Source organism: Colletotrichum chrysophilum, assembly GCF_026319265.1.
Source record: "Colletotrichum chrysophilum strain AFK26 chromosome Unknown scaffold_45, whole genome shotgun sequence".
Taxonomy (NCBI): Eukaryota; Fungi; Ascomycota; class Sordariomycetes; order Glomerellales; family Glomerellaceae; genus Colletotrichum; species Colletotrichum chrysophilum.
The window spans coordinates 81,408-104,383 of record NW_026517332.1 but is presented as its reverse complement, the minus strand read 5'-3'; the positions used below and the strand labels follow the sequence as shown (position 1 = coordinate 104,383).

Below are 22,976 nucleotides of genomic sequence, written 5' to 3'. Positions count from 1 at the left end.
GTCGCAAGCAGAAAACAGGAGGGGAAAGGGATCAATTCCAAATAGGAATCAGAAATCAACAATCGCAAGAACAACAAGTAAACGGAAGATCGCCAATGTCGACTGAGCAGACGGCCTTTGTCCCATTTTATTGTGACGGATAACAAGTATCTGTTCTCGAGTACTGAGATATTGTGATACCAACTCAATTGAACATAGAATTCATTGAGAACAATGAGATAAAATTCTAGAAGCAAACGCAGTTTAGAATCAAAGACGGTTGGCAAACGGACGAAATCAAACGCGGCCAGACGAAGTGGGTGGGGGGTGCTCGGTGAGGCCCACTCACCGAGAACATCACGACTGCAACGTCGTTTTTCCAAGGGCTGCCTTTAGTGCGCTCCTAATTCCTTCGCCAACCTGAAGAAAGCTTCACCAGAATATTTTTGACGTCACTAGGGCAACGAATTTGAGAATTGGGTGCGACGGGCTCAGGTCCCCTGAAGGGACTGCTGCGTTTGGTGCCTTAGGGTGCTGGAGCGTTGACATCTTCACTTCACTTCACCCCGATTAGGAAATCCTCAGCTCACCCGCCCCACTCTACCGCCTCAGGCACGTGACCGACCTGCCCTCGTCGTCCGGTCAGTCTATTCAGTCTCGTCTCCCGACTCGGTTTTTGAAAAAAACCTCTTCCTCTTCCCTTCTTCGCCAACGTTGAGTCGAGATACCTTCCCACATTCGTCGCTTTTTAGCAGCTTTTCATCGCTTTTTAGCACGAACCCATCTCAATATCAACGACAGCTCCCCCTTTTCGTCTTACGACGCCACTTTACCTTACTTATATTTCTCTAACCAAAGATTCCACACTCTACTCGCCATCATGGTCACTGAAATCTTCATCGACAAGGCCAACCTGGTTCTCCAGGCGGCCGCCAATCATCCGTTCCTCGCAGTTCTGGTCTACCTGGCCGGCATGGCAATCTCTCGGGTCTGGCACTCTGCCAGATTCGCCGAATGCTGGTACCAGTTGACTGGTGGACTGCTTGGTCGGATGTTGGTGGACGTCGCCAGCGTTGTCGCCTGGCCCATGAAGCTTATCATTGCCTACATGACTCTATTCTGGCGGATGTTGATCTCTTTTGGTTATGAGACGCCAACGGATTCGGCCCAGTGCCAATTCGCAAAGCCCAGGACTTCTGGACCCCGGCCTGGCACCCTCTTCGACGGACTCCCCTAGCAAGGGAGCTCGACGAACGAGGGCCCAGTTATGTGAGCCTCCTCTCCTTCTACTCTCAAGTATATTGCAGATTGCTAATCCAGCTGTCAGGCCCCCCGGTCCACCGCCTCCAGAGGTGGACCAACCCAAAGACCTAGCGACGGAAGACGCGCGCCTCGTCAAGGAGGTTACTGATGCTGATGCTCAGCTTCAGCAGCACTCTGTCGAGAATGCCGCCCTCATCGAGGAGATTACCAAGCTAAAGGAGAGAGCCAACTTGAAGGAAGCACAGACTGAGCAGCATTCGACCGAGAATGCCCGCCTCACTGAGGAGGTCGCCAGTCTGAAGGAGAAGCTTCGGAAGTGCGAGAAGACCGCAAGGTTGATCGCATCATTTCAGACGAAGGTTGCAAATGTCCCTCAGCCCCGACTCCTCCGCCCTCATAACTACAAAATCATCCCAAAGAGCCGCCAATATGGCATATACCACGTGAGCGAAGGGAAGATCCTCCAACCTCCCAGCGAGGCCACAGAGAAGCAATTGTCGCTGAGCAAAATCCTCACCGTTGCCAACACCACGCCCGCCATCGCTCCTCCTATTGTCTCCGACAACGCCCCGGTCAACATCACTCCTGTACTCTCGTATAGCAGCATCTTGATCGTCGCTGACACCGCCCCCATCATCGCAACTCCCGTTCTTTCCCGCACCGGAAACCTTACTGTCACGGATGATGCTCCCGTCAACGTCGCTCCTCGGCTATCTCTTACCAACGTCTTCACCGTCACCGATAACGCCCCGACCAATGTCGTTGCCATTCCTTCTCCTGCTAGAGTTCTCCCCGTCACCGACAACGCACCCATTGCCACCATTGAGCCCGCGATTCCTGCTTCAGGTATGGTGTCTATCGACGAAGATAGTGCTCGCAAGGACGAATTGAATGACAACGTTCATGAGGAGGCGCAAGACGAGGGCGAGACCGAGAAAGAAGAGAATCAGGTCACGAAGTCTGACGAGAAGAATGAGGTTGAGAAAGAGCAAGAGCACGAGGACGAGAACAAGACCGACGGCGAGGATGAGCGAGACCAAGACGCAAAGAAGGACGACGACGGTGACGACGACGACAAGGACGATCACCACGATCTGGGCGGCGGCGGGGCAGTCTTGATGCTCCCCGATCATTCCCTGTCTGCATCTTCCATACCCGCGCCTCCAGAACAGCCCACGACTCCTGACACCAATGTCTTGGAACAAGTCCATACTCCCTCAACCGAGTTGCCTGTTCCCGCTCTCCCTACTCTAGCACTCAAATCGCCTGCCACACACAAGCGCAGACTGAGTGACCCCGAGGAGCCACAGAGATCCGGCCATGGACCTGCCTCTCGTCCAATCCCTACGGAATCCTCAACCTTGCCGTCTATCTCTTCAAGTGCTACAGTTGCGTCTGCCCTTGTTACTGCACAGCTTCCTACGTTCGGAAATGCGCCTGGCTCTTCAGATACAACTGCCCCGAACGCACAGGTTGACGACAATGAGGCGATGGAGGTTGTCGAAACCCAGCCTAGCGACAAGACCGAGGGATCTGAGAAAGACAATGGCTATTTGATGGACGGCGTTGTTGGTGAGCCCACCGTGGCAGTCGAAAGAGAAGAGTCGCCGAAACTCACGACGGATCTATGGACGGTGTCATTCAGCAAGCACCTCCTGTCGCTATTGTTGGAATCAACAATGTCCACGGAGACGCCATGGAAGTTATTGAGGTTGAGACGAATCAAGATGCAAGAAACATGATGGAAGGCGTTACACGATTCGGTACCACAACGAGAGACGACCTGGAGATAGCCGATGACATCGGATCAGCCCAAGACTTCAATATGCATCAATACACCGACCGCGATATGCACGACAACTTCTCTAGCGTCACTCCTGCCGTCGAGATCGTGGATACGGACATGCAGAATGATCCATTCTTCACTTACACACCTCGCCAGCCCGCGACGCAAGTCGCCATCGACCGTGAAGTAGAGATGGACATTCTAGAGGATCTTCGTCCCGAGTTGCCGGCCACTCCAGGCGAATTCGGTCCAATCGATGAGATCTTTGATGAAACCTTGGTTGAAGCCGGCCCTTCTTCACCGCCGTTGATTTTGTCACCGACAATTCCAGACGAGTTTTATGCCCATCCTCCACCGATGCCTCTCAGGGTGCCATCTCCAGACCCCTTGGATGACCTCTACTCCCTCCCTCCTTCAACCCCTCCCAGGTCGCCATCCCCGGACCTGTTGGACGACATTTACTCCCCCCCTCCGCCATCTCCTCGCAGGTCTGCTCTTCCCTCGCCCCCCATCGCTCCTGTCCACGAGCAGAACAACCAGACGCAAACTCCGACGGGAACAGAGTCAGTGGCAGAGCCCGCTGACCGCGTTAGCGAGGAGACTACCGAGCAACATGAGAAAACACGTACGGGAACGACAACGGAAGCCTCAACAAGACCACGGGCAACTCAGCAGCATTCGTACACGCTGACATTGCCGCTTCAACCTTCTGCATCACAACATTCACCAGCTACGCCCGTGACCCCGACCCCCAATCCACAATCAGCGGTTGGCGGTCCATCATCGGTCTCGCCTCGAAGAATTATTCGCAAAGGCCCACGCCCAGACCCCCTACGCCCCTTGCGAACAACAAAGCCGTCGTCTCAGACTCAGAAGTCCAAGGATACGGGCTGCGCCAAATTGGGACCAGACGGACGGGTAATCCACTCCCCTGCCGCGAGACCCCCCGAAGACCCCAAGACCCCAACGTCAGTCAAGGTTCTCGCACCCAAGCGTAACGGCTCGGCGGCAGACCCAAAAGAGGCTTCCCAGGACGCACCGCGCATCTCGATCTTCTCTATCTCTGACCCAATGCCCGCACCGGCCTCGACCCCCCAGCAGCCGTCACAGGCAACTCGCTGCTCAAGCAACAGAGCCCAGGCAAAGGAGAAGAGGACCCAAGAGGAAGCCGTACAGACTGGTGATGCCCCCACGCCGATCTGGTTCGCGAAGCACCGGCAGATTCTGCCTCTTCCCAGGAGCAACAGAGCAAACAGGTCCGAAGAGGACATCGCAAACCATCAACAGAGTGTGTACACGGCCAGGCGCGAGTTGGAGCAGGAGATTGAGGCGTCTGAAAGCCAAGAAGCGGCCGGTGGCGAAGACGGCCACCGGGACCGAATTGTTCGGGTCGTCGAGAGGGCCGAACAGAACCAGTCCGAGAGCGTCTTCACGTACGGAGGGCACGCAACCAGAGAAGAGCGCCTGGCTGTCCTCCGCCTACTGATCGACACTCTAAGGCGTCAGAATCAGGATACTGGGGCCGCTAGGAAGTTCAGGAGTTGGGGAGAGAGACGACTCAAGCTCTTGTCTAAGGAGAGGTGGCAGGACCTGCCCGGCGCCCCGGAAGATCAGAAGACTTTCCTCACCAGACAACAGGTGAACGATCTTCTGGGGCGTTGGATGAGGTACCTCCTTGAAGGACTTGTCCAACAGGGTATCGTGTACGCAGATGAGATGGAGGGAATGGATGAGGATGGTGGAGGAAGAAAGGCGGTCTCAACGGCAATGAGTCAATACGCTCTACTCAAGATGAAGAGGATGGGGAGAGACGATGGGAACACGAAGAAAAGAGATGAAAGAAAAAAAAAACCGCGAAAACACACGAAAACACACGAAAATCAAACAAAACGAGAAACAAAAAAACAAGGCTACGAAGAGTGGGGAGAGTCATTGGAAGGAGAATCTGGCCACCAGCAAAGCTTGTTGTTTGAATATGGATGTTTCATTTCTTTGTTAGATTACCTGTTCTTTAGCTTCGTCCATCCATTTGTTCCACCACCTGTCCGATTCTGCGCACTTTCGGCATCGTCCAGGGCCCAGGCATCGTCCTCCAAAACCTCCCATTCCGGCACGGCCACCTCGCTCAGAAGCTTCTTCTTCAGCTTATCGGCAAGCTTCAAGGGGCTGGGGAGCTTGAAGCTGCGGACGAAATCGGAACCCTCCGCGCCTCCGAGGAACGTGTGAGTTGTGCCATGGGAATAGCGTCCCATCCAAGACGACGCCTTTCCGATTTCTTCTTGCTCTGGATTGTCGTGCTTTGTTGCGGGCGACGAAGACACCGGGGGGTAGATGCGGCCTGTCTGAGTACTATGCAGCTGTTGGCCGATGAGCAGATTGTACAAGTTGCGACCCATGTGGCAGACGTCGTCGAACGAGTTGCGATCACCGACAGAGACACCCTGTGTGGAGCAGGCCCAGGCGATGTCGTATGCAAGCAGGGTGACGCCCTCGAGGAAGAGCGAATGCGTGACAGAGTCTTCTTTTGCGAGAGTGGGAAGGGCCTTATCGACATAAAGTGGCCGAGGTCGCGGGACATAATGAGGCTGGCTGTCTCGATCATCTGAGGTTAGGTTGGGGATGACAGAGGAACCAGGGAATGGGACATCGCCGTGCTGATAGGAGGAAGCGAGGTTGAAGATCGTGGGACGAGGATAGTCCCGATGCGGAAGAGTGATCTCTGCGGGCAGGCGGATCGAGAGATAATGGGACGTCAGTACGACGATATGGGCCAGGTTGGCAAGTGATGTGGACAATGTCTCGGGAGACACGGCTGGCAGGGTCAGTAAGAAACTCACAGCATGTATCCAGTTGAAGCAACTTACCATTCATAGATGAAAGATCTATGATATCAACCCCACCAATCTTATACTCATATCGAGCTGAGGACCCTTTCTTGATTCGGCGAAGTCCATATAACTTGGCAGCCTCCATGCACAGAAAGGCTCGAGTAGTCGCCATGTTATCGGCGCTGCGGTTCCATTTGTACTTGGTTACCGAGATCGAGCGCTCAGTCTCATCCAACTGTCTGGATCTCCGGGCCTCAGTCCCATCAGAGGCAGATGTCAGATCTGACTTGCGGCGCGACAAAGCAGCTTTCCGGTCAGCGATTTCTTTCTTGGCAGCGGCGATTTCCCGCTTTAGCTTGTCGGCTTGCGCGATGATCTGAGCGGTCCTGTCCTCGGCTTTCTTCTGGTCGGAGACTGAGGCTTCAATAGCGACGGCGGAGGTTGAAGAGTTAGCCGGGCCACTCTGGGCCAGCAAGTCGTTGATCTGCTGCTGGAGAGACTCGTTCTCCATCAACGCCTGGAGATTCCTCATACGGCCTTCATAGCAGCGGTTGCGCGCATCGACAGCGCAGAGAAAGGGCCGCTGCTGGGGATGATGCGGTCTTTGGCAAATGTCGCAGTTCATCTTGGCGGCATGCGGCGAGTCAAAGTTCGAAGTGACGCGAGGAGACGGCGAGTTTCAAAACGATCAGGGAGCGGCATGGGCAGAAAGTCGCAACGGCAATGACGTGGGGAATTTGACTTTCTGGCGGATGAGGTTGAGTTGAGTCCAGGACGTTCGGAGGGAGAATGCGATGTGAAATACGCAGTTCCCAGATCGAAGTCGCAGTGAGTCGGCGGCAGTGTTCAGGCGATCTGACTGGGCAGGTCCTGTTCGAAGATATCGAGTCACGAGGGCGAGGTCGGGTGAGAGGCGGCGTTGAAAGGAAGCCAGCCAAGAAAGGAAACAATCGAGGGCCGTGGTCGCGGCGGCACTCCGGGCAGGCAGCAGGGGGGTCCCCCAACCCATTTGAATCCCTGCGGCGCGCCACAGAGGTGCTGTGGCCAATCAACGCCACACTTGCCTGAACAGGCCTTGGCGGTCGCAGCGCAGCAATGGAGTGAGGCAAGTACCACTCTCGACCGCCTTCCACCTAAGGTAGTGAAGCGGTCGGTCCAGTGTCGCTGTAAGTTCTGAACTTCCGACTTTCTCCACTGAGCCCAACAGCGAACACTACTACTACACCACCAACACTCCATTTGTGGTGACCAAGAACGATGTTTTGAAAGGAGAAAAAACAGAAAACTTTATTCGGGCTCGGCCTCACAATACTATCGTTTAACACGAAACATCAAAGAAGATGGCCGAGGACGCGAACGGATCACAGAGACCCAAGTCTCTTCAGAGCACCAAGACGCCTGAGCCGCGGGTCGACCAACCGGCAACCAACGGCCACGACAACATCTCGCCAGGCACGCCCGGTCCTTTTCCTGATTTCGACTGGGAAGAATTTGAGGCCCGGTACGAGAAGGCGCTCGCGGACGCTGATGAGAAAGAGCGAGAGCTGATGGAGCAGTTTGAGGGCCTTGTCAAGGTGCGACTGCCCGCACAAACCATTCCAGAGCCCAACTGACCATGCATCTAGTACTTCAATATCTGGGCTTCAACTTCCAGCGCCCATGACAATGAGCGTGCAGTCAAGCGCCTACATACAAGACAGAGATACGTCAACATGCAAGAGCAGAATATGGCCCAGAAGCAGGAGCACAGTAAGTCCCCATCCTTGCATCTTCCCACTCAACGCGTCCGACTCACACCGTGTCAGTGAGGGAGGTTCTGCGGGCATTTCAGAGTGCACTTGCCCTGCTGAGCCGGAACTAAGATTTGGCCGGGGAGATGGGGTCCTAGGTGACGGAGCGAGACGTCCAAGAGGTCCTACACTTATGCAGAGAATTGCATGGCTTTTGGCAGCAGATGCATTTGGTCGCGTCCACTCCTTGTTGCTTCCAGCGTGACGAGGTAAGGTCTCCACACGTGATCCAAGCTCGTGGACGCGCCTGGCCCACTACATGTCTTTGGCCTCATTCCGTCACCTTTCAATTTCTTTTCTTTTCTTACTTTCAACAAAACCATAAACGACCAGAAGTCTCACCGCCGCATCATTCTAGTCGCTCGTCATGACCGCGGTCGGATCGGGTCAAGGCCGTGCCCATTTCGCCGTTCCAAATATCAGCAACGTGAGTTCAAACGCGCCAACCTGCCCCGTTCTTCATACTGACATTTGCCAGGACGAGCTGACGTCGTTCTTTGAGTCGCACTTCTCTGACGCAGCTTTGCAAGGGTTCAAAAGCGACTTTTTCAGCCCAGAGAAGCATGCAGGCGATGAAAACGCTGCCTACGACGACGAAGAGTACTACGAAGAAGATGACGGACTTGGGTACTACCCGGATGGCGTCAAGCGCACGCTCACCGATGAGCAAATTGCCATGTTCCGCCACTCTGAAATTGAAGCTCTAAGAAAAGAGAAGGAAAAGACCGAAGAGCGTCGTTCTGCAGCCTCGCAAGCAGATCTTGAAGCTGGCGAGGTCGGCGACAATGACAGCGCCAAGGAAGCCGCGACAGCTCAACCACCCAAACCAAAGAACAAGAAGAAGCGAAAAGCAGGCAAGAACAAGAACCACGAACCCAAGCCCGACCTACGAAAAAGAACTTGGGACGTTGTCGAAGCCGGTCTCGACTCTCTTGACTACGACTGAGACCAGCTCGGCAACATCGCAAAATAATTCCAAATAGCACTAAGGATCTGGCTGTTGCTGGGAAGAAACGTGGGCCGCACACACGCTCATGGACCTCTGATGCACGCCGATATTCATTCCGGGCACGCCTGCAGCACTGCAAGTTCGACTCGAAACCCGACGTTCAGAGCAGCTGAAACCATCAATCACGGGCTTGATTACATGCAAGAAACTCATGAACACGACGTGAGTCCAATCGTTCTACATCTGGAGCAGATGCAAAAGAGGTATGTCGCTGCACTTTCTTCACGTTTGATCACGCATGCAATGATGAAAACTTCGTATCGTCATCCTTAGTCGGAACCCAAGCTCCGGGTAGACGACGGCAGTTGACTTTAGTTGACAGCCTGAGCCTTCGAGAGCTAGGACATGTCGAGCAATAATCTTCTCTCTGAGCATGCGTTGAAGTTTTCCGGAATCTTGTCCATGGTCTCTTGATATCAGATGCTGACTGCCTGGGACAGATTGCGAGGCAAAATTGCCAGGACATGGTCGTCATTGACGTGAGGACTCATGCATCATTGTACAGAGGATACAAGGGAAGACTTTGTGAAATGGATTGTATCAGGGGTTGAACAGTGGGCATGTACACATGACGCGAGATGCGAGATGCATCCACATAGAATATCAGGAGCCGGGCAAAAGGGCTGCCTACCTGCCCCAAAACGAATGGATCTGACCAAGGGATTTGACATATGTTTCTCGAATGCATGCAATGTGACGCGTTTGCCTGTTCTTTTGTGATGCTCATCTTCTGCAGCGGCCAAGGACATATGGTATGGAGCTCCCGTGGCAACAAAGTCCTTTGTTCTCGAAGATGTGCCTGACACAGTCTCACCCAGACAACTGCGTCTGGAAATCGATGCAGCCTCGGGATGGCATTCTACTAGAAGCAGCAGCAGCAGCAGCAGCAGCACTGGAACAGCGGCAGCTCGCTGCATCGAGATTGGACGGTGGGGTGTGCACGGATCAGGCGAGCTTATCGGGCGGTCTGGACGATAAGCCTGCAGTGGACTGTCAGGCGCGTTAGGGGCCCGGCTCGGTCGGTGGCCAATCAGGCGGTGCTCTGAGGATGGACCGCTAAGCCTGATTTTAGACATCCCACCTTGATTTACTCCCTGCCCCATTCCCTCCCACACTGCACCACTCACTCCCAGAGTCCCAGGTCCACGTCCACCACGCTTGTGTCTGGCGACCGACCAACCTCAGCCACGACCCAGACCCCTCCTTGTCTGCCCGCCTCCGCCGCAAAATCCAACCTACCTACCTTACGACAACATCATCACCATCTTCTACCAGTCCCGCGCGCGAACGCCGCAACGGTAGCCCAACATGGCGCGGGTGTACGCAGACGTGAACCAGAACATGCCCCGCAGTTACTGGGACTACGACAGTGTGAACATCAGTAGGTTTTCCCTTCGCCGGGTAGCACTGCGCCTCGGCCGAGTCCCTTGCAGCTCTCGCCAGAGCTTACAGCCGCCCGGTTTCCCTCCCATCCGGGTCGCGATCGCTGACAACGTCGACCTACAGGCTGGGGCGTGCTCGAGAACTACGAGGTGGTTAGGAAAATTGGTACGTTTTTTGCACTCTGTTGGGGGTGGTGGTCCCCGCGCGCCTGCGCGCATGCGCAATCCCGCATACTTTTTTCGCGCGAGTCGAGTTCGAGGCAATATCGTGCGAGGCTGACGAACGGTTGCAACAATACAGGTCGTGGAAAATACTCGGAGGTCTTTGAGGGCATCAACGTCGTCAACTACCAGAAATGCGTCATCAAGGTCCTCAAGCCCGTTAAGAAGAAGAAGATCAAGCGTGAGATCAAGATTCTGCAAAACTTGGCTGGAGGCCCCAATGTTGTCGCGCTGTTAGACGTGGTCAGAGATTCGCAGGTAAGCTGGGACTTTTGTTGATGCTATTCGGATGACGGGTGTTCGGGAAGCAATGGCTGACCTTTTTCTCCTTGCAGAGCAAGACGCCCTCTCTGATCTTCGAGCACGTCAACAACACCGATTTCCGAAGCCTGTACCCCAAGTTTAACGACCTTGACGTTCGGTACTACATCAACGAGCTTCTGAAGGCTTTGGACTTCTGCCACAGCAAGGGCATCATGCACCGCGACGTCAAGCCTCACAACGTTATGATCGATCACGAGAATAGGAAGGCACGTGGATTCTGCGCAGAAAGTTGAGGCTGGGGATACAGACTAACCGTGATGCAGTTGCGGCTCATCGATTGGGGTCTGGCCGAGTTCTATCACCAAGGCACAGAATACAACGTTCGCGTTGCCTCTCGATACTTCAAGGGCCCTGAGCTGTTGGTCGACTTCCAAGAGTACGACTACAGTCTCGACATGTGGAGTCTGGGCGCTATGTTTGCGTCCATGATCTTCCGTAAGGAGCCATTCTTCCACGGTAACAGCAATTCGGATCAGCTTGTCAAGATCGCCAAGGTGCTTGGCACGGATGATCTATTTGACTACCTTGACAAGTACGAGATCGAGCTTGACGCGCAATACGACGACATTCTGGGTAGGTTCCAGAAGAAGCCGTGGCACTCATTCGTTACCGCCGAGAACCAGCGATTTGTCTCTAACGAAGCAATCGACTTCTTGGACAAGCTTTTGAGATACGACCACCAGGTATGTTTCGCGACCGTCACACGGCCAGCAAAAGCTGACATGTCCATAGGAACGTTTGACGGCAAAGGAAGCCCAGGCGCACCCGTACTTCAACCCGGTTAGAGACCCCGAGGTTTTCAAGCAGAACTTGGCCCAGCAGAGCGCCTCCGGCGTTTCTAGCAACTGAACCTAGACCATTGTTCTGCCCAGACTGAGAATTGACCCACGAATCTCGTGATGCCCTTGACCACACCCGCTTCGGTTCTGCTATGAGCCGGCCCCCTTTAGCGGATCAGCGAGGATTACCTCCCACTGGCAGCCCGCTCTGTCAACTAGACTCAACCCGTATCCTCTCAATACGACTTTAACCTTATCTTTGGACAAAGCATGAAACACAAACCTACCTACTTCCCCTCACGAAACGGAATGACTCTCAAGACCGGTATCAATCTATTTTTTGGGCGATGACACAGATGGTGGTATACAGAGAAACAGGCGTAAACCTCAATGCAGGCGGAGGATTGAAGGGATTCGCACAGCGGCGGAGGAAAGCAAGGGAAAGGGGACGGAGACTTTGAGATGCTCAAAGGAAGGCGAGATGTCTTCACCACATGGAGGGGAAAGGCGTTTCACGAGGTTGATGGCCCCCTGTTTCGCTCCAAAAGCCCCCCTCAACGGATCCTTTCTGTCCATGATTCTGTGTGGAAAGCTTTGCATATGTGGTTTCATCATGATTTTCTTTTCTTCTCTACTGGTATTCGTCTTGATGTAGCGACTAATGAGGAAGCGTATCTTTTGCTTCCCAGATCCCCCATGCACATATGATCCGCAATGCCGCTGCAACGGATACCAAAACTCCATGCTAAAGCGCCCTTCACCTCGTCATCTACAGACACGTAAAGCAAAAATCCCTATCGCATTTGAATCCATCCTCTCCGCACCGCCTCATGTGACCACCGGGCGTCTTGACAAGCGAGCCGGATGGACTGCCGAATCGCACCTTTGTCGGCGTCACAGCAAAGGCCCACGCCGCCTTGCGCTTCTTGCCCCTGTCCGTTCCACCGCCACTTCCGACGTTGTGGCTGCGCTGCTTCATGGGCGTCGTGATCTTGGTCTGCGGGCCGGCGAGTAGCACGGGCGCGTAGGACGTCTTTTTGCGGCCGCTGGAGCCCGGGGCGGAGCCGCCACTGGTGTTTGTCCAGGACTTGAAGACGTCGAGAGTGAGTTCGTCTTCGTTGTCTGAGAGGAGGGAGATGAAGGAGCGGCGGGCGGAAGGGGTGCGCGGGGAGGCTTTTATGGTTGAGGATGAAGGGGGGGCGGGAAGGGAGGGCTGTTCGTGGTGGTGAGTGTCGGCTGCCGCGGGCAAGGATGGCTTCATGTTGAATTTGACTGATTTGCGTGGTTTGAGGGCGTTTGAGGCGCGGCGTTTGAGGGGGCTGCTTGAGTTGAGGTTGAGGGTTCGCATCGGGGACGTCGCGCCGTTTTCTGGGACTGCGTTGGACTTTCTGGGACGGCCAGGTTTTGAACGGGGCGGGTTTGATGGTGGGTTATGGGTTGGGAAGGGGAGAGCTGGCAGTTCGATATCCACTGATTCTGGCTCAGGTTCAGCCTCAGGCTCCGTTGCGCTTTCTGCGCCGATGTCGTCCAAGAGAGGGACGGAGAAGCCTTCTTCTTGGTTTTCTTGGTTGTCTTGACTGTCTGGGAGATGTACGTCTTCGGGGATGGCGATGGGTGAGTTGACAGGGCTGGATGGTGCTTCGACCGTATCCGCCACCTCCGGCCCTTCTGTCTCGACGTCAGGTAGGATTGTATCTTCCTCGTCAGGTTCTGCAACGGACCGCTGCTCCATTGTGGTGGGATCCTCAGTGCTTTCTCTCGGAGAACTCTGCTCTCCCATGTCAGGGAGCTCTTCCGGTGCCTCAGCGGGAGCTTCCGGCGATCCCGGCTGCGGAGCGTCGAGGTCCATCCCGTCCAGCTTGTCTGCAAGGGGAGTCGCCGGTGAAGTCTGGATCTGGTCTTCACCATCTTCCTCCTTCTCCTCGTTGGCTGTCGTTGTCTCTGCATCATTTAATGGCACCTTAGACGTAGAAGCCACATATTCGATATCATTTGGGACTGGGGCATTCGTATTTCCGATAGGGGAGGCTGGAGCAGGTTTCTGGGTCCTCGCTGCGACTCGCGTAGTAGGAATGCCCTCCTCGTCGTCCGAGAAGTCGTAGGAGGGGTCGATATGGTGTCTGATGAATTTCTCTTTTGGTGGTTCAGGGGCTTTGCTGGGTTGTTTCTCGGTGGTTTCGGAGGGCTTCGCTGCGGAAATGCCGTCTGTCTCGGGCATAATCGTGTCCGGATCAATCTGCAGCTCAGAAGCTCCGGGGATTTCTCCAGGGCCTGCTGTATCCGATTGTGTCCGAAGCTCGAAGGCTTCATTCAACCCGTAGGTATCGGCATCCTCAGGCTCTAGCACCTCTGTAACTTCTCCCAGCGGAGGGGTCTTTGATAGCAATTCGATGACAAGCTTCTGCTTTGGTAATCTCTGAGCCTCGTCGCCCGTAACGAAGTTGGGTGTCTCTGACGAGATCTGAGCTGCATCAGCCAGCTCTGCAGACTGTACTTTGCCTGGTTCGACGTGGTTTTCTGCTGGCTGTACTTTGGCCTGAATGGCTTGCAGTTTCTCCTTTCCTTGCTGTCCCTTCGATGGTTTTTGTTTCTTCGATTTGCTTGTAGCTTCTTTTTGAGAGGGGGACGGCTTTGTCGGTGCTTCCTGGGTTGCTGAATCTTCAACGGATACTACAGGCTGATCTTCCTCAGCGTTTTTGTCTGGTGTTTCAACACTTGGTTCCCGATCTCCAGTCGATGTTGGTTCTTTCTTCTTCTCGGCCCTGGGTGCCCGCTCCGCAATTGAAACACCGAGAATGTCGTCGTCGTTGTCGTCATCCTGGGCAGTGAACGCTTGTAAAAGTTTCATCGACGTAGGCCTTCCCACTCTCATGGACTCTTGCCGCGCGCGTGACAGCATCTTCATGTCGATTCGGGCGGGATCAGCGGTCATCTTCTCCTCCTCCGTGTCTGGTCTTGAGGACCAGATAGACTGGTAACTGATAGGGAGGCGATATCTCGAGCCGTGCATGTTCGCCATCAGACTATCGCCAAGTTTTGGTTTGCGAATCTCGGGAACCTTCCATGTCGGGTCGGCGGGCTCTGGATCTGCGCCCCAGACACTCCCAGGGAGAACCGAGCTGCTAGACCCCGGCCTGCGCGGCGCCACGAGACTTGACAGTCGCTGCTCTGACCCTAACCCTCCAATACTTGATAGACTCGGGCGTCGCTGAATTTCGGTACTTAGTCTGCGAACAAGAGCTGTAGAAGTACTTCCGCCCTTCTTCCCGTGCAGAATTCTCTCTTCCTCCTCTTCGTCGGGCTGGCCTACAGTTTCGGTTTCATGCTCCTCATCATCTTCCTCTTCGTCATCAGAGCCAAAAGCCTCCTCCAGAAGCATCCCCTCGTCTTCCTCCTCTTCCTCGTCCGGAACGCCCATGTCCCTCTCATGTCGCATGTTCTCCAAGTGACCATTGTTGATGACAACCTTGCCAGTTTTCAGGTCAATCTCGTCACCAATGCCCGTGAAGTCCTTTTCGTATTTTGCGAATATGTGCTCAAATGTTGACTTCAGTTTGAAGGCTGCGAAGTTCCGAGACTGTTCAAGCTGGTAGCCGGGATCCCGCATCTGAGACACCTCTTCCGGCTCATAGTTGAGCTCATCGTCCTCGTCATTTTGTTGTTGACCCAGGGGTGATGGGCCGGTCCTCGGTCGCTTGGCTGGAGGCTCCATGGTGACTCGCAGGCGCCAATGAGGCGCGATCCTCTCATAGTTTTATGAAGGATCGGATGACGCCGACGACGCCGACGATTGGCATCCAATGGCGGTGATGAGGTCGGCCAACATCAACTTGTTGACCCTGAGATTGAAAGACGCGGTCGCATGCGACGCACGGACTCTTCAAGCTCTCGCGTAAAGTGGAAGGGCACGGACCACGTGGGGTGGTGCGGTTGCCAGGGAGGACCGCTGTGACTGTCCCTGACTTGCAGCGACTCTAAAAGAAATTAGCGTGACATTAAGACAGAGCCCCCTAGAACGGACCAGGACACCGCTGGAGTCAGCTGCGCCCCTCCACTGAGCCTCTCTAAAGTTCACCAGACCAACTGCGTGCCTACCAACGCCCGATTACATCACCACCTCAGACCTTGAACATCCTCAACCTACCAACTACCTCCCGCCGCCGAACACCTGCCACCTACACCGCGAGTCGCGCAAGCATGCGCGCAACGATACGATGTACTGCCAAAAGTGTCGCACACCCCTCAAGCTCGACAGCTCCCTCGAGGACCTGAATCCCGCCGCATACGATCTCCTGGTCGGTCCGTGCAAGCTTCAGATTCCTTGTGTCGCGGTGCCTAGCTAACCGTTACAGCTTCCTCTTCGCAAACGTCCCCCAAAAAGTCGCACTCCTCACGAATCCCACACTCCCAAGACAGCCAGAGAAAGGCACTTTACGATAAGGTGTCCCAAAATGCTGCTTCAGCAACATTCAAGCGCCACGGCAGTGGCCCGTCGGGCTCGGCGCAAAAAGACTCGACAATGTCATTCATCTACCTGACCGAGTCCCAAGTCGCGCAGCCCGTGCTTTCGAGACCAGAACCCCAACCAGCGAACCCGAAGTCAAATAAAGGAGGCAAGGCTGGTTCAAAAGGCCAGGAGGAACCGTCCAGTAAAGCACACGAAGTGGAACGCATCCACAAGCTATTCGAGATTCTATCCGCGAGATCCGATATCGACCACCCTGTCTGCGTGGAATGTACGGACATGCTGGTGGAGGGCCTGCAGAAAAAGCTCGAGGGTGCGGCGAGAGAGCGCGACGCGTACGTTGGGTTTCTGAAGCAAGTCCAAAGCGATCAACCCAGCGAGGAGGAGGTAAAGGCGCAAGAGGAGGCACTTAAGCAGGCAAAGCAGGCCGAGTCCGAAGCGATGGCGGAACTGCTGCGCTTAGAAAAGGAGAAGGCAGCAGTGGACGCCGAAATTGTTGCTCTGGAGGAGGAAGCGCAGCAACTCGATCGGGAGGAGGAACAGTTCTGGCGCGAGCGCAACACCTTTGCGATGAAGCTGGCCGACTTTCAGAACGAGCGCGACAGCATCAACTCCAAATTCGACAACGACGCCCAACTGCTGGAGAAGTTGCAGCGATCCAACGTATACAATGACACTTTCTGCATCAGTCACGACGGCACTTTTGCTACCATCAACGGCTTGAGACTGGGTAGGACCTCTAGCAAGCCTGTGGATTGGCCCGAGATCAATGCCGCATGGGGGCATGCTTTGTTGTTGCTCGTCACCGTGGCGGACAAGCTTGGCTACAAATTCGACGGGTTCGAACCGCAACCCATGGGAAGCACCTCCAAGATCGTTCGATATGAGCTGCCCTCCCCCGCTGCCAGCCGTCTTGGTTCTCATCGCAACGCCCCACCTCCAGCACCGAAGAAGCATGTTCTGGAGCTCTTCTCCGCCGGAGACCTGCCTCTCGGCTTGACGTTTATGCACCGCAAGTTCGATAACGCCATGGTCGCCTTTCTCGAACTCGTGAGACAGCTCGGTGCTTTTGTCCATAGGCAGACCGCAGCAGACGGCCATCCGCTTAGTTTACCTTACAAGATTGAGGGTGACAAGATCATGGACGTCAGCATCAAGCTGGGAATGACCCAAGACGACGGCTGGACCAAGGCCTGCAAGCTGACACTGACATGTTGCAAGTTTCTGCTGGCGCACGCTAGTAACGTGAACACAACAGCAAGAAATGCCAACAACTAAGTGTGACGCTCACTGCCTTCTGCATTTTCTTCCAAGGATACAATATCTCGGCGTTTGGCTCATGGCGGGTATAGAATAGCGTGGGGGGTCTGAGGCGTTCCAGGATACATTTTCGATGGGAGGTATATCTTGGGAAGTAGTGCATACCGTGTAACCAAGCAAGCAGGCTCCTACCATTCCTCTTAGGTAGGCGAATATCGAGTCTTTTCTCACAGTCGTCTGCATCTGCGACCTGCGGCGTCCATGACACACTCTGCACCTCGCAAATCTGCAGTTCTCCAAGGCGATGAACTAAGGTATCTCGAAGAGCATCTCTCTCACCACGAAAACACACGTGATTCGGCGCTAGTCTCGACGTTGCAGTCTCACTGCTTCTGCACTTCTATCAGCCCAGCGTTCAACCTGACGTTCCGATTGGAGACTGCGGCCTATCCAGGCAGCAGAGCGCCTCGCGAACCACTACATGCCTGGCTGCCTTGCCGTCTCACACGTCGAATCGCTCTTTATGCGAGTCTAAAACAACTGCACATTCATCTGCCAATCAGTTGACATGAGGCCAGAGTCATCGATTCGAGGCGGGGTATGCTCGCCCTACTTCAGCACCAATGACACGGCGGTTGAGAAGCGTGGTACTTCGGAGTAATCGACGCTCAGCTTGCTGCTGTACCGATGTTACTTGAGCCGCATTAGGCCGCAAGGCATTGTAGGTCATCAGTGGCCTCCGAATCTTCTTCCTTATCTAGGCTTCCTGTCCCCTTTGTTCTCCCATTGTTCTTTTCCTTCCAGGCTTGTTCAATTCCTGCTTCAAAACGTATTGCCCAATATGATCGGCCGAGGCGATAGGGTAAGGTTCTACTCAACCGCGCGCAATATCTGTCGCTAACATGAGAAAGACCATCGACGACGAGACCGGCTCCACGGTTAGCTACGAGGAGGTCGCTTTCCGACGCGTCTCGCCTCCTGGCGACGAAAAGGCTCTAGTCACCCAGCAGAAGCCAGCACCCAAGCCGACCCCTGACGTGTTGTACGTGTTGCAACATGTCAGCCTTGGCGGCAAGGTCATAGAAAGTATGTAACACTCTGATGTTGTTCCGCGAATCTGGCTGACCCAACTGTCAAGGCCGAGAGAGCGACGTCCCATTCAAGGAGATCCCAGACTATGGGGCGAGAGACGACGAGAGCACGGCCAAGCGAGACGTTGAACCAGTCCTCGAGATCGTGACCAAGATCTCGGCCTATACCGGCGGGAGCAGGACTGTTCATTATCGCCGCATGCCCCCTCCGCGCCCGCCTCCCGTTTTCGACGACGATGATGACTATGTGTCGTATGACTCCGACAGTAGTGATGATGATGTCCCGGGAAAGTTGACGGTAGAGCGCACCCGCATGATCATTCACTCTCCGCACCTCATCAATGCTCTAAGGGCGACCGTGGCCTACTACCCCAACATTAACCTCCTCGGGGACACTGTCAAGATAGACGCGCCGTATCGCGCCGTCGTCCATCATCGTGATGCTCTAACAAAATACAAGTTCCACCAGCCTTCCCACCACTCTTCCGAGTACGCCCGCACCACGGCTGAGCACATTGACGTTCTCCTCAACTTCATCGAACAGACCGTCGGTGAATCCATCCGCAAGGAGGAAGAACGGTACGCTCGCGGCACCCCCGTTGCGACGTTTGAGAACTACTGGATGGCGCTCAAGCCGGGCGAGATCGTCTACGTGAACAACGAGGACGTCTGGCAGCCCCTTATCGTCAGCAGTCTGAGCCAGGAGACGACCTCGTCTGGACATAGACGCCAGTGGATGGTGGCCTGCTGGCTGCTCGAGATGGGCAACAGCAAGATGGTCCGCAAGATGGTGCAGTACAAGCTGCCCTCGTGGCCCGGCGAGCAGGTCATCCACTCTCTGGATGTAATGCCGGCTCGCTTCTACCCCGACGCGCCCGAGAAGATGCTCGAGAAGCAGATCAAGTTGGGCAAGCTATACTGGGAACTCCTTCAGCGACCGACTTACATGGAATATGACGGCTTGTTGGTGCAGTCCGCGAGCTCGCGTGCTGGGCCTGCCTTCCGCGAGCCATCAGGCTACGTAAGTCGCTTCTCACTACCCTCAATCAACGGAACATGTAACTAATACCTGCTCAGATGACTGGACGAGTTATTTGCGACGCTGAGGGCTTCAATAGATTCGCCTCGCACTCTCCCGAGAACCGTCATCACCGCTCGCGGAGACCTGCTGGCCTCCCTCCCGGCCAGGGTCCTCCACCAGAGCAAGACCATCTCCCTCACTTCCTTCCACGGTGTGGTTGCAAAGCATGTGCCGACTCCAAAGACCAGGAGGAGCCAGGAACCTATGCAGTCTTCGACAACGTCTACCCCACCAAGTCCGCCGCTCCAACCAGCGACCTCTTCTACATTGCTTGCATCAAGGTCATCCCTGCCTTCCTCCTCGGCGAGCGCCACTGGGGCCACTTGAACCTCGAGCACCTCAAGCCCGTCGTCACCGACCACGAGGCCTTCAAGTATCTCGTCCTCGACGACGAGATCAAGTTGACGGTCAAGGCTCTCATCGGCAAGTTCGCCACGACCGACTCGGGCAGAGTCTCCCCTTGGGGCAACGACTTCGTCAAGAACAAGGGCGAGGGCCGCATCTTCCTCCTCCACGGCGCACCCGGCGTCGGCAAGACCTGCACCGCCGAGTGCGTCGCCGAGCTCACCAACCGGCCCCTCATCTCGCTCACCTCGGGCGACCTGAGCGTGAACTCGCACGCCGTGGAGAACAACCTCTCCTACTTCCTCGAGCTCGGCCAGCGCTTCGGCGCGCTCGTGCTGCTCGACGAGGCCGACGTCTACCTCGAGCGCCGCCGCGCCAAGGACATTGCCCGGAACGGCCTCGTCTCCGTCTTCCTGCGCGCGCTCGAGTACTACCGCGGCGTGCTCTTCCTGACGACGAACCGCGTCCAGGCCTTTGACGCAGCCTTTACGTCGAGGATCCACGTCGCGCTGCACTACAAGAACCTGACGGACCTCGACCGCGAGCGCATCTGGGCCAACAACTTTGAGAGGCTCGATCGAGACTCGAGTGGGCGTGTCCGTGTTGCCGCCGCGGCAAGGGACTATGCGTGGGAGTCGCGTGATGTGAGACTCTTGAGGTGGAATGGCAGAGAGATTAGGAACGCGTTGCAGACTGCGCTCGCCCTCGCTGAGAGCGATGCTGCTGAGGGTGGAAGTGAGCGAATCACCGTCACTGACAAGCATCTTCGGGCCGTTGTCAAGATGAGTCGCGGATTCAGGGACTATCTCCGGAGTGGAAATGTCTACGACGGCGAGAGCGAGCTTGACGTCGAAGAAGAGGACGAGGACATTTACTCTGACTAGTCGCCTTGTGATAGGTGGTCTGTAGGATGATACTCTTTTTTGCCTGGGTTTTCATGTCGGCAGTCGGGTTACGATGTATGAACAGATTGATGACTTTCTTTTGTTGGCGTGGACAGATTTGGTACCGAGGACTTTGACGGTCTGCCTCATGTGTGAGACTCAATAACACACACACTCATTTATCAAGTCTCCACGGCTAGAAGTTAGCTGTGTGGTCATTTTGAATGGCTTGCTAACCCGCAACTGGTAAAAGCTATTGTGAAAACGGGATGGAGTAGACAAGATTGCACCCCCCAACAGCTAGCTTTCTGGGAAGACTGGTTCTATCTCGGTACATAAAAGTCAGGAAGGATTTTCTTTCCTGAGCATGTGCCTAAAAATATACCGGCCCCAACGGTTGTCGCCCTGTCGACCACCTGAAGCCCACTCGTCCAGGTCATACTCGTTCCTCCCAACCTCCTCAAACCCAACCTTTGCGTACACACCATAACTTGAAGGCGAGGCATGGATCCAGCATGCGAGGCCCTCCAAGTCAATTACCTCAAGTCCCGCCTGAACCAGCTTGGTCGCAATCCCCCGTCGTTGATAATTCGGATCCGTGGCAAGACCCTGCAGCACCGCGTACCTCTTTCCCTTCATGTATCTCTCCTCCATCGCCACTCTCTCCTTATACATAAGACCGCCCAGAGCCCGAGCCGGATCTTCCTTTGGCGGTTCCTCTTTCTTCTCCACGGCTGATGTCTCGACTCCCTCCGCCTTATCCACGCTGCTGCCGCCCTTTGACTCCGCCTTGGCAACAGCTACCCTGTCTCCGCCAGTCGCATCTTTCACTATCCAACAAGCCCACCCCAAAACCCGACCGCTTGAGTCGATCGCTTTCATAAGACTGGCCTCTGGAGCAGTGACCCAGCCCTCGATGGCTTTGCGCATGAGATTCTCGTGGGCGTCGTCGGCGCGGCCGAGCAGCATCAGGTTCGAGAACTGGTCCATCTTGAAGGCGGCGGTGTGCACTCTGACGAGGTCATCGACATCGTCGGGTACGACATAGTGAAGGGTGAAGTCGACGCTGCTGGGTTGAGCGCTCATCTTGATAACTTGACGTAAAGGGTTTGAGGCTTTTGGGAGGAAGGTGGGCGTGTGAGATGGAGGGATGAGAAGTAGAGTGAAGGACTGCCTGTAGAAGAATGGTTGGTGGTTCAAAGGGACTTTTGACACTGATGATCGGGAAGATATGAGAGCGGGGACAAATCCAAGCTAACGCATTCAGGACGGTGGTCGGTCAATGATATGTAGCCGTGCCTCTTGAATTCGATGCTGCCTGATTTAGTTCCATCATCATCACAGCTCTCAGTCATGTCCACGCATACGACGAGTTACCTAATGAGATCTTACTAACAAATACTAATTCCGCTCATGAGGCGAGAGCACCACTAATCAATCCCAAGTCATGTATTGTACAACATAGAAAACGAAGCAGAGATTCATACCCAGACAACACTATTCACACACTCTCCCACCTCCTCGTAAATCACACCACACAACCATCAGTAGAACAAATACGTCAGCCCCAGCGCCAATATCGGCAGACTCGTGATGAAATGCGCCTTGGCCTTGGCCCTGCCCACCTCGATCTCCTTCCTCGAGCTCTCAGTCTTGACACTCTTGACGTACTCCCAAATCACAAACGCGCCGCTGAGCCCGACGCCCGTACCCAGCGTGAGCACGATGCCCACGCACCGGTGCACCGCCTCCCTTGCGGCCGGCGACGCGCGGCACGCCTCGGAGAACTGGGCGTAGAGCAGCAGCCCCAGGATGCTTGCCGACATGTGCAGGTTGCGCGCGCCCTTGACCTTGATAAGGGCGTGGTGGAAGGCGTCGAACTGCGCCGGCGAGACGGATGCGCGCGAAGGTGGGATGAGGCCGAAATTGCCGGCGCCGGTCTCGGGCTGCGTGAGGTTCATGAGGCCGTCGCCGGCGCCGAGGAGCGCGAGGAGCCCCGTGAAGAGGGGCAGCGCGGCGGGTTTCCAGAGGGTGTGGAACGGACTCGTGGGGCTGATGGACGTCATGGTTTCTTTTGTTTAGTTTGTTTAATGAGAGTAGTTGTTTTAGTCGCCGAGAGCTTCGTGTGTTGTAATGTAAGATGGGAGGATCCGGATGTGAGATGCCGGTGAAGCGCGGTGCGTGACTCGTTTGCAGCGAGTGGTGATGATGGACAGAGGGGTGGCTCGGGTATTGTTGTTGATTTTGTGTGTTGTTGCCTGGACGTTGGATTAAGCCGCTTTCTGAGACGACGACCCGAAGCCAATCACGTGTAGGATATAAACAGGAGTTTCTAGGCTAGTTCAAGCCACGCTGACGTTCTCCCGTCTTAGACACGGATCACTAGCGAGACGGCTTCGAACTATCTTCCTCCTCCGTGGAATGGGCACTAAGAGATACACGTGATTTAGGTCGTTCACTGTTGTTGCGTCTACCTCAGCATAGGTGA

At 55.1% G+C, this 22,976-nt stretch overlaps 10 protein-coding genes across 10 annotated transcripts; 6 read left to right on the top strand and 4 right to left on the bottom strand.

Moving 5' to 3' along the window:
* Window positions 1–859: 859 nt before the first annotated feature.
* COL26b_006217 (uncharacterized protein) lies at window positions 860–4,743 on the top strand (the record flags this gene model as incomplete). The annotated part of the gene is made up of 5 exons (XM_053179040.1): window positions 860–1,149; window positions 1,307–2,810; window positions 2,840–3,653; window positions 3,855–4,685; window positions 4,724–4,743. 5 exons carry the CDS (start codon window positions 860–862, stop codon window positions 4,741–4,743), a joined length of 3,459 nt encoding a protein of 1,152 aa, XP_053036981.1.
* Window positions 4,744–5,028: 285 nt separating this feature from the next.
* Window positions 5,029–6,481, bottom strand: COL26b_006216 (uncharacterized protein; the record flags this gene model as incomplete). The annotated part of the gene is made up of 2 exons (XM_053179039.1): window positions 5,029–5,840; window positions 5,893–6,481. The coding sequence occupies 2 exons, from the start codon at window positions 6,479–6,481 to the stop codon at window positions 5,029–5,031; spliced, it is 1,401 nt and encodes a 466-aa protein (XP_053036980.1).
* Window positions 6,482–7,196: 715 nt separating this feature from the next.
* Window positions 7,197–7,717, top strand: COL26b_006215 (uncharacterized protein; the record flags this gene model as incomplete). Its single annotated transcript, XM_053179038.1, has 3 exons — window positions 7,197–7,430; window positions 7,482–7,605; window positions 7,662–7,717. The coding sequence occupies 3 exons, from the start codon at window positions 7,197–7,199 to the stop codon at window positions 7,715–7,717; spliced, it is 414 nt and encodes a 137-aa protein (XP_053036979.1).
* A 296-nt stretch (window positions 7,718–8,013) lies between these two features.
* COL26b_006214 (uncharacterized protein) lies at window positions 8,014–8,592 on the top strand (the record flags this gene model as incomplete). Its single annotated transcript, XM_053179037.1, has 2 exons — window positions 8,014–8,073; window positions 8,125–8,592. 2 exons carry the CDS (start codon window positions 8,014–8,016, stop codon window positions 8,590–8,592), a joined length of 528 nt encoding a protein of 175 aa, XP_053036978.1.
* A 1,371-nt stretch (window positions 8,593–9,963) lies between these two features.
* On the top strand, window positions 9,964–11,432 carry COL26b_006213 (uncharacterized protein; the record flags this gene model as incomplete). The annotated part of the gene is made up of 6 exons (XM_053179036.1): window positions 9,964–10,036; window positions 10,162–10,203; window positions 10,339–10,517; window positions 10,595–10,789; window positions 10,847–11,266; window positions 11,316–11,432. The coding sequence occupies 6 exons, from the start codon at window positions 9,964–9,966 to the stop codon at window positions 11,430–11,432; spliced, it is 1,026 nt and encodes a 341-aa protein (XP_053036977.1).
* Window positions 11,433–12,131: 699 nt separating this feature from the next.
* Window positions 12,132–15,074, bottom strand: COL26b_006212 (uncharacterized protein; the record flags this gene model as incomplete). The annotated part of the gene is made up of 1 exon (XM_053179035.1): window positions 12,132–15,074. The coding sequence occupies one exon, from the start codon at window positions 15,072–15,074 to the stop codon at window positions 12,132–12,134; it is 2,943 nt and encodes a 980-aa protein (XP_053036976.1).
* A 502-nt stretch (window positions 15,075–15,576) lies between these two features.
* VPS30 (Vacuolar protein-sorting-associated protein 30) lies at window positions 15,577–17,105 on the top strand (the record flags this gene model as incomplete). Its single annotated transcript, XM_053179034.1, has 2 exons — window positions 15,577–15,661; window positions 15,715–17,105. The coding sequence occupies 2 exons, from the start codon at window positions 15,577–15,579 to the stop codon at window positions 17,103–17,105; spliced, it is 1,476 nt and encodes a 491-aa protein (XP_053036975.1).
* An 884-nt stretch (window positions 17,106–17,989) lies between these two features.
* On the top strand, window positions 17,990–20,488 carry COL26b_006210 (uncharacterized protein; the record flags this gene model as incomplete). Its single annotated transcript, XM_053179033.1, has 3 exons — window positions 17,990–18,173; window positions 18,226–19,199; window positions 19,256–20,488. The coding sequence occupies 3 exons, from the start codon at window positions 17,990–17,992 to the stop codon at window positions 20,486–20,488; spliced, it is 2,391 nt and encodes a 796-aa protein (XP_053036974.1).
* Window positions 20,489–20,830: 342 nt separating this feature from the next.
* Window positions 20,831–21,574, bottom strand: COL26b_006209 (uncharacterized protein; the record flags this gene model as incomplete). Its single annotated transcript, XM_053179032.1, has 1 exon — window positions 20,831–21,574. One exon carries the CDS (start codon window positions 21,572–21,574, stop codon window positions 20,831–20,833), a length of 744 nt encoding a protein of 247 aa, XP_053036973.1.
* Window positions 21,575–22,032: 458 nt separating this feature from the next.
* Window positions 22,033–22,554, bottom strand: COL26b_006208 (uncharacterized protein; the record flags this gene model as incomplete). Its single annotated transcript, XM_053179031.1, has 1 exon — window positions 22,033–22,554. One exon carries the CDS (start codon window positions 22,552–22,554, stop codon window positions 22,033–22,035), a length of 522 nt encoding a protein of 173 aa, XP_053036972.1.
* Between the last annotated feature and the right edge of the window lie 422 nt (window positions 22,555–22,976).